We start from the raw sequence: 12,628 nt of genomic DNA on the forward strand, positions 1-12,628 counted from the left end.
CCTGTAATCCCAGCACTTTGGGAGGCCAAGGCAGGCAGATCACATGAGGTCGGGAGTTCGAGACCAGCCTGACCAACATGGAGAAACCCCATCTCTACTAAAAACACAAAATTGGCCGGGTGTGGTGGCACAAGCCTGTAATCCCAGCTACTCAGGAGGCTGAGGCAGGGAATTGCTTGAACCCGGGAGGCAGAGGTTGCAGTGAGCCAAGATCATGCCATTGCACTCCAGCCTGAGCAACAATAGCAAAACTTTGCCTCAAAAAAAAAACAAAAACAAAACAAAACAAAACAAAAAACCCACCATTCTCAGCTCAGGCCAGAAACCAGGAAGGTTTCTTTAGCCCAAGAGTGATGGGCTGCCATGCCACACCCATCCTGAATCCCTATGGACTGTGAGAACTTTTAATTACAGCTCCAGAATTCCTCTCAGAAATACATCCATGCCTGCAGGCCACTAGGTCTGCAACTACACTCTTTAGTCCCATTAAAATAGACCCCCAGCTGAGTGTGGTGGCTCACACCTATAATCCCAGCACTTTGGGAGGCCAATAGTTCAAGACCAGCCCAGGCAACATGGTGAAACCCCATCTCTACAAAAACTAGCTGGGCGTGGTGATGCACATCTGTAATCCCAGCTTCTCGGGAGGCTGAGGTGGGAGAACTGCTTGAGCCCAGGAGGCAGAGGTTGCAGTGAGCCGAGATTGCGCCATTGCACTCCAGCCTGGGCAACAAGAGCAAGACACTGTCTCAGAAAATAAAAAACAAAAAAACCCACAAGACTCCCTGCTCTAGTAGTGTCTCTCTAAGGGAGCAGGGAAACACCCCTGCCTGCCTGTGTCCCCAAACATCATTTCTCTCCATTACAAGCACACACGAATTGGTGAGTCTAAGTAGGAATTTTTATTTACACCGACACTCAATCTTAGATAAGGTGCTGTCTAGGATCCACATGCCTTCCCTGGAGCTACTTGGCTTCAGGCTTCTTATCTCCGGCTTCAAGCTTGAGACTCTCCGGGGGTTGGCGATAGACTGGGAAAGCCTCCCAGGGGCTGTTCAGGTCAAATTTGCGGAACTCTTGGGCCAACTCCACCGGCTCTGCCACCACCCGCTTCACCTCATCATCATAGCGTAACTGCAGGAGCAAAAGGCAGGCTTGAGCACTAAGGAAGTCCCTATTATAGCTACAAAGGAGCCTATTTTTCACGAGGCTATGGATGACTTCCCCAGCCCAGTTCCTCTCCGTTACTGACTCCTGTCCCAGCCTCTGTTAATAAGTCTCCATCCACACCTGTGTTACCCATCAGATCACATCCTAACCAGCTAGAGTGTGAGATTCCAAAATGTAGGATACCTCTCATGCCCTGCCAGCACCAGTCAGACTCCCCTGCTCACCACTCCTGCATCAGGAGCTCCCAACTGACTGCTCACCCACCCACACACTCTTACAAGGTAATGGTAAGCATCTGCCCAGGATTAGAGTAGTGGGTGGCTGAAAAGAGTAAACCTAAACTGGCAGATACACAACCTCTGGCCCCAGGCCCTTGGCATATCCACTGTCCAGATCTAAAGCGGTACATTTGACATGGCTTTTCTTTTTTTTTTTTTTGAGACGGAGTCTCACTCTAGCCCGGGCTGGAGTGCAGTGCCCGGATCTCGGCTCACTGCAAGCTCCGCCTCCCGGGTTTACGCCATTCTCCTGCCTCAGCCTCCGGAGTAGCTGGGACTACAGGCGCCCGCCACCTCGCCCGGCTAGTTTTTTGTATTTTGTTTTTTAGTAGAGACGGGGTTTCACCGTGTTAGCCAGGATGGTCTCGATCTCCTGACCTCGTGATCCGCCCGTCTCGGCCTCCCAAAGTGCTGGGATTACAGGCTTGAGCCACCGCGCCCGGCCAGACATGGCTTTTCTTGTTACTGGGGGATCAAATGGATGAGGTCAGGATCATCAGGTGCTAGAGGGAAGAGGCAAACCAGGTGAGGCAGGTAGCAGGAGTGGGGTGAAAGGGAGAAGCGAGGGAGATAAGCCCTGCCCAGAAGTAGCCTAAGAGGGAAATAGGAGCATCCAAAGCACTAACACAGCAGGAGTGACTGGGGACTAAAAGAGCAGGGCTGGAGCACCACATCTCAGCATTTCTAAACAGTTACTTTGCTATAAAATTCATGAGTAATAATATTACACACTATCTTCCTGCAAATAACCTGCAGCACCACTGAAATTCTTTTTTTTTTTTTTTTTTTTTTTTTTTTTTTTTTTTGAGGCGGAGTCTCGCTCTGTCACCAGGACTGGAGCGCAGTGGCCGGATCTCAGCTCACTGCAAGCTCCGCCTCCCGGGTTTACGCCATTCTCCTGCCTCAGCCTCCCGAGTAGCTGGGACTACAGGCGCCCGCCACCTCGCCCAGCTAGTTTTTGTATTTTTAGTAGAGACGGGGTTTCACCATGTTAGCCAGGATGGTCTCGATCTCCTGACCTTGTGATCCGCCCGTCTCGGCCTTCTTTTTTTTTTTGAGACGGAGTCTCGCTCTGTCACCCAGGCTGGAGTGCTATGGCCGGATCTCAGCTCACTGCAAGCTCCGCCTCCCGGGTTCACGCCATTCTCCTGTCTCAGCCTCCCGGGTAGCTGGGACTACAGGCGCCGCCACGTCGCCCGGCTAGTTTTTTGTATTTTTTAGTAGAGACAGGGTTTCACCGTGTTAGCCAGGATGGTCTTGATCTCCTGACCTCGTGATCCGCCCGTCTCGGCCTCCCAAAGTGCTGGGATTACAGGCTTGAGCCACCGCGCCCGGCCTGAAATTCTTTATTCACATTACTGGTCCCACCTCAGAGGCAATTTTTGAGGGCTAAACATTTGGTGTCTTCCCTGTCACTGCCTTCCCAGAGAGCCAGGGCAGGGTAAAATAATCCTCTACTTTCAGGTTTTAGGGACAGACTATGTCCTCAAGGCTGCCTTGATCATTAAAATTATCATTACAATAATGGATAGCACTGGCCAGGTGCGGTGGCTCATGCCTGTAATCCCAGCACTTTGAGAGGCCGAGGTGGGCAGATGGCTTGAGCCCAGGAATTTGAGACCAGTCTGGGCAACATGGAGAAACCACATCTCTACAAAAAATACAAAAATTTGCTGGACATGGTGGTGCACACCTGTAATCCCAGCTACTCGGAGGGCTGAGAGGTGTGAGGATTACTTGAGCCTGGAGGTGGAGGCTGCAGTGAGCCGTGATCGCACCACTGCACTCCATCCTGGGTGACAGAGTGAGACCCTGACACACATACATAGCATCAATTGAGCCTTTACAATACAGCAGGCTTCATACAGCTTTTTTTTTTTTTTTTTTGAGATGGAGTCTCGCTCTGTCGCCCAGGCTGGAGTGCAGTGGCCGGATCTCAGCTCACTGCAAGCTCCGCCTCCTGGGTTTACACCATTCTCCTGCCTCAGCCTCCCGAGTAGCTGGGACTACAGGCGCCCACCACCTCGCCCGGCTAGTTTTTTTTGTATTTTTTTAGTAGAGACGGGGTTTCACCATGTTAGCCAGGATGGTCTCGATCTCCTGACCTCGTGATCCGCCCGTCTCGGCCTCCCAAAGTGCTGGGATTACAGGCTTGAGCCACTGCGCCCGGCCGCATTTATTTATTTAGAGATAGGGTCTCACTCTGTCACCCAGGCTGGAGAGCAGTGGCATGATATTGGCTCACTGCAACCTCTGCCTCCTAGGCTCAAGTGATCCTCCCACCTCAGCCTCTTGAGCAGCCAGGACCACGGGCATGTACCACCATGCCCCGTTAATTTTTCTATTTTTTTGTAGAGATGAGGTTTCACCATGTTGTCCAGGCTGTTCTCGAACTCCTGGACTCAAGCACTCCTCCTGTCTCCCAAAGTGCTGGGATTACAGGCGTGAGCCTATACATACATTATTTAATGCCTGTCACAAATCTATTAGTTAAGTGCTATTATTATTGCCATTTTAAGATGAGAAAGCTAAGTCAGTCAAACCAAGTAATTTGCCCCAGGTTACAAAAATGAAACTAGGATCTGAATCCAGGGCCCATGCTCTTAAACCACCACAATCCACAGACCGCATTTCCTGCCATTCCCGGGGATCCCCTGAGTTCCCTGCAAGTCCCTCCCTGAGACTGCTGTCCCAGTTCCAAGGCTCCTACCTCAACATAGCCAGATAGAGGAAAGTCTTTCCGGAAAGGATGTCCCTCGAAGCCATAATCCGTCAGGATCCTTCTTAGATCAGGGTGGTTAGCAAAGAAGACTCCAAACATGTCCCAGATCTAGGAAAGAGACCCCCTCAAACAGCCAATCCATCAAGACCAACAACAGGGGAAGGGGCTACGTGGCATCCCATAGTCTCAACCAGTTCTGCAACTCTGGCCCAGAGGCAGGTCCACCATATCCGGTAACTCACCTCCCTTTCATACCAGTTGGCTGCCTTGAACACAGAGATAGCGGACTCAATGGGTGTCAACTCATCTGTGTAGGTCTTCACACGGATCCGTGAGTTGAAGCGCAGAGACAACAGGTTGTAGACAATCTAGGGAGAACAGAAGGATCTGGAGGGATGAGATGGGAGTCCCTGGTTGGGAGAGTTCTGCCCTGTGACCCTGCCTTCTATTCTGAACCTCAAATCCTCAAGATTCTCCTATGCTTACAACTACTTCCAAAGGCCCAGGCCGCAGCTGTAGCTTAGCATGTCAGCATGCCTGTGTTTGTTCATGCTATTCCCTTTGTCAGGAATATTTCCCTGGTCCACCTCACAAGGCTAATTCCTGGTCTCCTGCTCATGTGTTAAGATTCAGCACAAACATTTTCTCTCTTCAAAGAAGCCTCCCAGACAGGGCCAAGTGCCCCTCCTGCTTTCTTAAAGCATCCCTCTAATATCCTTTGTATTATATGTTACTACAGTAAGCTGTTTAGGTATCTTTCTCCTTCACTAGAGTGTGGGGGACTCCTGGAGGACAAATACTTCATGTTATTTCTCTCTCCATCCCAGAGTCTAGCAAACAGTAGATAATCAGTAAAATATTAATAGCTAAATGTATTGAAAACTTACTGTGTGCTAACAATTTACTTGAACTATCTCACTGGATCCTTACAACTATTCTGTAAGATAGGGGCAGCTTTATATTTATTTTCCAGATAAGAAAATGAAAGCTCAGAAAGATTAAACAAGGGCCAGGTACCGTGGTTCATGCCTGTAATCCCAGCACTTTGGGAACCCAAGGCAGGCAGATCACGAGGTCAAGAAATCGAGACCATCCTGGCCAACATGGTGAAACCCCGTCTCTACTAAAAAAATACAAAAAATTAGCCAGGTGTGGTGGCATGCACCTGTAGTCCCAGCTACTCAGGGGGCTGAGGCAGGGGAATAGCTTGAACCCGGGAAGCGGAGGTTGCAGTGAGCCAAGATCATGCCACTGCACTCCAGCCTGGCAACAGAGGAAGATTTGGTCAAAAAAAAAAAGAAAGATTAAACAAAATATTTGAGTTATCTGAGGTCCCATGGCCATTTAGTGGCAGAACCAAGATCCAAACTTGAGATCTACTTGACTCTGAAGTCCCAGTTTAACTGCTGTGCTCTATTGTTTGTTACAAACTGAAATTAATACCCTTACCCCCCAAACCTTCTCAAATCTCCCGACTGACCTCAAAACGGTTCTGCCGAGTTGGGACATCCACTGCTGTCAAGTCAACCAGGGATTTGAACTGTGCATTGGTGTGATCCCTGAGGAAAGTCAGCACTGGGATGACGCCATCAGGATGGATACAGACCTCTAACTCATTGAAGCAGGACACCTGCACACATGGAAGGGAGGGGAGAGGGAACAAAGAGCTACTGAGGGAACAGCTAACTTCAGCTGGAGTCACCTGGCTTAATGCTGAGGGAAAAGTCCAAGGTTGGGATGGAGGAGTCTGTAGTTTCTTTGAAACCAGTCTGCCCACTCCCACATGCCCTGAGAACATGGTTCTTTCTTGGCCCAGACCCAAATAACAGTGGTACGTATTACCTGAACTTGTTGGACATACTTGGGCAAGATTTCAGCCACATACTCTCCAAAAGCTGAGAGCTGCTTGTGGGCCACATCATTCCGTGGTCTGACAGTGGCTGGAAGGAAAAGGCATATTTAAGAAAGAAATGGAGAAGGCAAAAGCCAGCCCTGTATCCAGTCTCTTGGGCTTGTAAGGGATGTCAAATCCAGTAAAGGCTCCCTGCAGCACCCTGAGAAAGGTGCATGTGAAAGGTTTCCCTTCCAGGGAATAGAATGATGAAAACTTGGGAAAGTGCTACCTTAACTACACAGTCCTCAGAAAGACTCTTAATATAGCAGCTGGGGTGTTCACCTCTTCTCAAAATTACAGTTCTTCCCTCACATTGCCTGCATTTCTGCTAAGCAGTAGTCTCAGTTCTCCTGTCAGACTAAGAGCTGTTTGAGGATGGGAACCAGAACTTTTGCTTCTCTGTAACTCCTTAGCATGTAAGTTTATACCAGGTTCTCAAGATAAGAAATTCAGGGCTTGAGGAGCCCTCACAGACTGTCTCCTTGAAACCTACTTTTTTTTTTTTTTTGTATCAATGAGAAGACTGAGGCCCAGAAAAGGGAAAATGCTAGGTCTCCTAACTCCCAGTGCGTGCATCTTGACTGTAACATAATATGTACATACTCATTCATGCAACCCTAAACCACTGAGCACTCACACATCACAAGCTACGGAATGATGGTTAGCTTTTCCTGCCTCTGGCAGCAGGCAGGCCTACTTTGTCATTCACTAGGTCTCTGACCCTGGGCAGTTTAATTCTTTGGACTGTTTCCTGATCTATAGTAAGAAAAGTAAGATACTATCTACCCCCATAAGGCTGTTGTGAGGACGAAATAAGATCATTCACTAAAACGCTTAGCGAGGTGCCAGGCACACATTAAGCACTCAATTAACGTGAGGTGAGGACTAAAGGGCACATTGCTTGCTTTCAAAGAGCTGACAGTTTAATCAGACAAAAAGGGGGACCATTGAAAGGACAAGGGACAATCAGGGCCATAACAGAGAGGCCTAAGGGTACAGGGAGGGCTCGATTCTGCATGCAGGGTGAAGACCACCGCAGTCAGGTCTCCAAGATTTGCCAGGAAGACGCAGGGAAGGGCATCCTAGGGCAAGGACAGGCACCTGGGGGCCCCGCCGACAGTTCGGGGAAGAGCGCTGCCAGCACATACTCACGGCGCGTGTCGGCCCCGGCGCTCTCCCCGCCTCACCGGCAGCAACAGAACTGAGGGTCGCCCAGCCCCTGCACAGGGAGATAAAAGGCACAGACGCGCGGGGTGAGGCCTGAAGAGCTCTCTGCACTGGGCACGCCGCTGCGCCTGACCCCGGTCTCAGCTAGTTGCCCCTCTCACCCCTGGTCAGCGCCGCGGCCCCCACGATTCCACGCCACCACAGCCTAGCTCCTGCAGTCGCCGCCGCCGCCATGTTACCCAGACGCAGACTAGGCAGCAGACGGAAAGGCAGCAGGACACGGAGCCCCAAGGGCACGGACCGGAAGCGGAAGTGTGCAGCAGATCTTCTTCCGGGCGGACGTGGAGCCGGAAGCAGAGGTTCCGGCCTCCGGATGAAAGGAGGGAACGCAGTTGAGAAAGCGAGACAGGCAGGTAGGGAAACCGTGAAGTGAGCGTGGTCCTAGCTCCGTGTGGCAGAGACTGAGAGAAGGCGAGGACGTTGAAGAACCAGACGGGTGAGAGGAGGGGAGGGGGCGGGCGTTCTGGGTTCTGCACTACACACCCCTCCCCCGCTCTCTCAGCCAAGCTTTTGACGAGGGCGGGCGGGCCTGAGTGGGAAGAACGGTTTCCCAGGCGACGGTTTCCCAGGCGACTCCAGGTGGAGCGGGGACATCGCACAGGGCGATGGGCCTCCCAGTGCCCCGCCCTGAGGGCGGCTGGACTTGAGTTCTGGGACGCAGCCATAGGGAGTCTTCAAGCGAGCGGGAAAAGTAGCTCAGAAGAGAGCAAAATGTGAGACTGACGTATATCCCAGGCTAGGTCTCATATGGAGCGTCTTAACTCCATGCGCCGGGAAGGAGAGGAGCTGGCCACTAGCCGGGGCGGGGGGGTCCTTTTTGTCTGATTCTACTGCCCCGAACTTCACTAGTTTTATGCCCCAGTTATTTGGTTAGTAAGGCTTTTACGGTCACAGGCCTCCCCCAGCCCTTTGCTTTCATATATTGACCTAAATCCCAAGTGTTTTGTTAATATCATGGAACGGAATTATTCCGTGTTTTCTCAGGAAAACACCCAGAGTTGGAACTTTTATTGATTTCATTAGCGGAGTGGTGCCACTGAGGAGAACGAACCCAGGTTTGGTTAAAGGATAGCGCCAGGGACATCATGGACAGGGCCAGGACTAAGGCCAATCTGGACCCACTTTGCTCTCACTTCTTCCGTTTCCCTCCCTGAGTTGGACAGTTGGATTCACAGATTAGGGCTGTGAATTCCGCAAGTTACTCAAGGTGGTGTTGCTTTGCAGACAGCTGGCAGAGAGAGAAGTTGGTTAGCATGGAATCACCAGAGGAGCCTGGAGCATCCATGGATGAGAACTACTTTGTGAACTACACTTTCAAAGATCGGTCACACTCAGGCCGTGTGGCTCAAGGCATCATGAAACTGTGTCTAGAGGAGGAGCTCTTTGCTGATGTCACCATTTCGGTGGAAGGCCGGGAGTTTCAGCTCCATCGGCTGGTCCTCTCAGCTCAGAGCTGCTTCTTTCCGATCCATGTTCACTTCCAACCTGAAGGAGGCCCACAACCGGGTGATTGTGCTGCAGGATGTCAGTGAGTCTGTTTTCCAGCTCCTGGTTGATTATATCTACCATGGGACTGTGAACTTCGAGCTGAGGAGTTGCAGGAAATTTATGAGGTGTCAGACATGTATCAGTTGACATCTCTCTTTGAGGAATGCTCTCGGTTTTTGGCCCGCACAGTGCAAGTGGGAAACTGCCTTCAGGTGATGTGGCTGGCAGATCGGCACAGTGATCCTGAGCTCTATACTGCTGCCAAACACTGTGCCAAGACCCACCTGGCCCAGCTGCAGAATACAGAGGAATTTCTCCACTTGCCTCACCACCTACTCACAGATATCATCTCGGGTAAGTTTAGGGAGGGGACACACCATACCCAGTTACTTGGCTGTGATGTTCAGTGAATGTTCTAGTTTAGGAAAAGGAACCCTCATGCTTCCTGGTGTTAGTTTACATTATTATTCCTGCATTCTTACTGAGATAACCTGCTGAGAAAGATTGAGTTGAGATTCAGTGTAATTGCTGTCAGAGACACAGTGCGTTAGAGGAAGAAGCCAGGAAAATTAAAGCACAACACTTAACCACACAGAAGTACTGAGGAGTGATTTGTATATACTCTAATTTCTCCTGTACTTTGGGATGTCCCGGTGGGTCTATTTACCTATGTAAATTGGTGATGAGGTAAGATATCTAAGAGTAAACACTTTTTTAGTGATGGGCCAACGTCAGGAAACAATCCTAACCCTGCAAGTGAGATATAACCATACTTAAGGTGTGAGGTTGGCCAGGCACGGTGGCTCACGCCTGTAATCCCAACACTTTGGGAGGGCCAAGGTGGGCGGATCATCTGAGGTCAGGAGTTTCGAGACCACCTGGCCAACATGGTGAACTCCCGTCTCCACAAAAAAATACAAAAATTAGCTGGATGTGGTGGTGGGCAACCTGTAGTCTCAGCTAATTAGGAAAGGCTGAGGCAGGAGAATCACTTGAACCCAGAGGCAGAGGTTTCAGTGAGCCGAGATCGTGCCACTGCACTCCAGCTTGGGCAACAGAGCAAGACTCCATCTCAAAAAAAAAAAAAAAAAGGTGTGAGCTCTATAGTTTAGTAGGTTGCTTCCATGGCAGATGGGAGCATATCGAGCCATCCATTTTGATTAAAAAAGCAAGGCACAGGCCAGGCGGCAGTGGCTCAAGCCTGTATCCCAGCACTTTGGGAGGCCGAGACGGGCGGATCACGAGCTCAGAGAATCGAGACCATCCTGGCTCACACGGTGAAACCCCGTCTCTCTACTAAAAAAATACAAAAATAAAACCCAGCCAGGCGAGGTGACGGGCGCCTGTAGTCCCAGCTACTCGGGAGGCTGAGGCAGAAGAATGGCGTAAACCCGGGAGGCGGAGCTTGCAGCGAGCTGAGATCCGGCCACAGCACTCCAGCCTGGGTGACAGAGCAAGACTCTGTCTCAAAAAAAAAGAAAAAATAAGAAAATTAGCCAGGCGTGGTGGTGCACACTTGTAGTCACAGCTACTCGGGAGGCTGTAGCAGGATTGCTGGAGCCCAGGAGGTTGAGGCTACAGTGATGGTGATTGTGCCATTGCATTCCTGCCTGAGCGACAGGGTGAGACCCTGCCCCGCCCCAAAAAAAGGGCAATTTCAGGTTAATTTCATGTATATGTGTATGTATGCATGTACACATATACACATGCCCAGGAGTAGTCTAATAAGGTGGTTCACATCTTTTAAGTCCCTTACTCTGAATTTCTCTTTCGGATTGTCACTGACCATGCCTTTCCTCTGGCTCTCACAGATGGAGTTCCATGTTCTCAGAACCCAACAGAGGCAATAGAAGCCTGGATTAACTTTAATAAAGAGGAAAGAGAGGCTTTTGCAGAGTCACTCAGGACAAGCTTGAAGGTAAGGCAAATCTCTTGATTGTTGAGACTGCATACTCTCCATGTATTCTCGCCATCAGTTAACCTGGCCTCTTTTTTTTTTTTTTTTTAAGACAATTCTCGCTTTGTCGCCCAGGCTGGAGTGCAGTGGCGCAATCTCAGCTCACTGCAACCTCCACTTCCCAGTTTCAGGTGATTCTCCTGCCTCAGCCTCCCAAGTAGCTGGGATTACAGGTGCTGCCACCACACCTGACTAATTTGTGTATTTTTTAGTAGAGATGGGGTTTCACCACATTGGCCAGGCTGGTCTGGAACTCCTGACCTCAGATGGCCTGCCTGCCTCTGCCTCCCAAAGTGCTGGGATTACAGGTGTGAGCCACTGTGCCTGGCCTAACCTGGCCTCTTTGTGTGTATGTATGTGTGTGTGAGAGAGAGAGAGATGGAGTTTCGCTCTTGTCACCCAGGCTAGAGTGCAATGGTGTGATCTCGGCTCATTGCAACCTCCACCTCCTGGGTTCAAGTGATTTTTCTGCGTCAGCCTCCCAAGTAGCTGGGATTTCAGATGCCCACCACCACACCCAGCTAATTTTGTATTTTTAATAGAGACGGGTTTCACCATACTGGCCAAGCTGGTCTCATTCCTGACCTCAGGTGATCCGCCCACTTTGGCCTCCCAAAGTGTTGGGATTACAGGCGTGAGCCAGTGCGCCTGACCTAACCTGGCCTCTTTTTGATGGCCAGGTTATGAATGGTCATCTCTGTTTTTGTTTTTGCTTTTTTTTTTTTTTTTTGAGACAGAGTCTCACTCTGTTGCCCAGGCTGGAGTGCAATGGCAGGATCTCAGCTCACTGCAACCTCTACCTCTCGGGTTCAAGCAATTCTCCTGTCTAAGCCTCCCGAATAGCTGGGACTACAGGCGCATATCACCACACCCAGCTAATTTTTGTATTTTTAGTGGAGACAGGGTTTCACCATATTGGTCAGGCTGGTCTCGAACTCTTGAGCTTAGATGATCTGCCCACCTCAGCCTCCCAAAGTGCTGGGATTACAGGTGTGAGCAACCATGCCTGGCCATCTCTGTTTTTTTAATTTTTTATATTTATTATTTTTTTGAATAAGTCATCTCTGGCTTGAAGTTGATATAAGCTGGGAAGAAGGATGTCTTTGTTTTTTTTTTTTTTTGAGACGGAGTTTCGCTCTGTCACCCAGGCTGGAGTGCAGTGGCCGGATCTCAGCTCACTGCAAGCTCCGCCTCCCGGGTTTACGCCATTCTCCTGCCTCAGCCTCCCGAGTAGCTGGGACTACAGGCGCCCGCCACCTCGCCCGGCTAGTTTTCTGTATTTTTTAGTAGAGACGGGGTTTCACCGTGTTAGCCAGGATGGTCTCGATCTCCTGACCCCGTGATCCGCCCGTCTCGGCCTCCCAAAGTGCTGGGATTACAGGCTTGAGCCACCGCGCCCGGCCAGAAGGATGTCTTTGTAACCCCAGAACCACCAATCTATGAGCTTTCTTTTTTTTTTTTTTTTTTTTGTTTGTTTTGTTTTGTTTTTTTGAGATGGAGTCTCGCTCTGTCGCCCGGGCTGGAGTGCAGTGGCCGGATCTCAGCTCACTGCAAGCTCCGCCTCCCGGGTTTACGCCATTCTGCCTCAGCCTCCCAAGTAACTGGGACTACAGGCGCCCGCCACCTCGCCCGGCTAGTTTTTTTGTATTTTTTTTAGTAGAAACAGGGTTTCACCGTGTTAGCCAGGATGGTCTCGATCTCCTGACCTCGTGATCCGTCCGTCTCGGCTTCCCAAAGTGCTGGGATTACAGGCTTGAGCCACCGCGCCCGGCCTCTATGAGCTTTCAAAGTTCCTTGAGAACTACTTTCATCAAGTTAACAATCTTAATCACCCTTTGTCCAAAGCACCAGCTTTTGAGAATTTTAAAAGTTACAAGGGTGAATACAAGATT

The 12,628-nt window shown here is 50.2% G+C and overlaps 1 protein-coding gene and 1 pseudogene across 1 annotated transcript; one reads left to right on the forward strand and one right to left on the reverse strand.

The window, feature by feature from the left end:
• Positions 1–882: 882 nt before the first annotated feature.
• Positions 883–7,544, reverse strand: LOC115891979 (NADH dehydrogenase [ubiquinone] iron-sulfur protein 3, mitochondrial-like). The gene is given in 8 exon segments (XM_030918759.1): positions 883–1,134; positions 4,159–4,278; positions 4,413–4,538; positions 5,651–5,800; positions 6,013–6,110; positions 7,217–7,241; positions 7,243–7,283; positions 7,393–7,544. Coding segments are annotated over 8 exon segments (801 nt in total). The 5' UTR covers positions 7,466–7,544; the 3' UTR covers positions 883–966.
• A 156-nt stretch (positions 7,545–7,700) lies between these two features.
• Positions 7,701–10,784, forward strand: LOC115893656 (annotated as a pseudogene).
• The last annotated feature ends 1,844 nt before the right edge of the window (positions 10,785–12,628 follow it).

The sequence above is a fragment of the Rhinopithecus roxellana genome, chromosome 15, assembly GCF_007565055.1.
Source record: "Rhinopithecus roxellana isolate Shanxi Qingling chromosome 15, ASM756505v1, whole genome shotgun sequence".
Lineage (NCBI taxonomy): Eukaryota > Metazoa > Chordata > Mammalia > Primates > Cercopithecidae > Rhinopithecus > Rhinopithecus roxellana.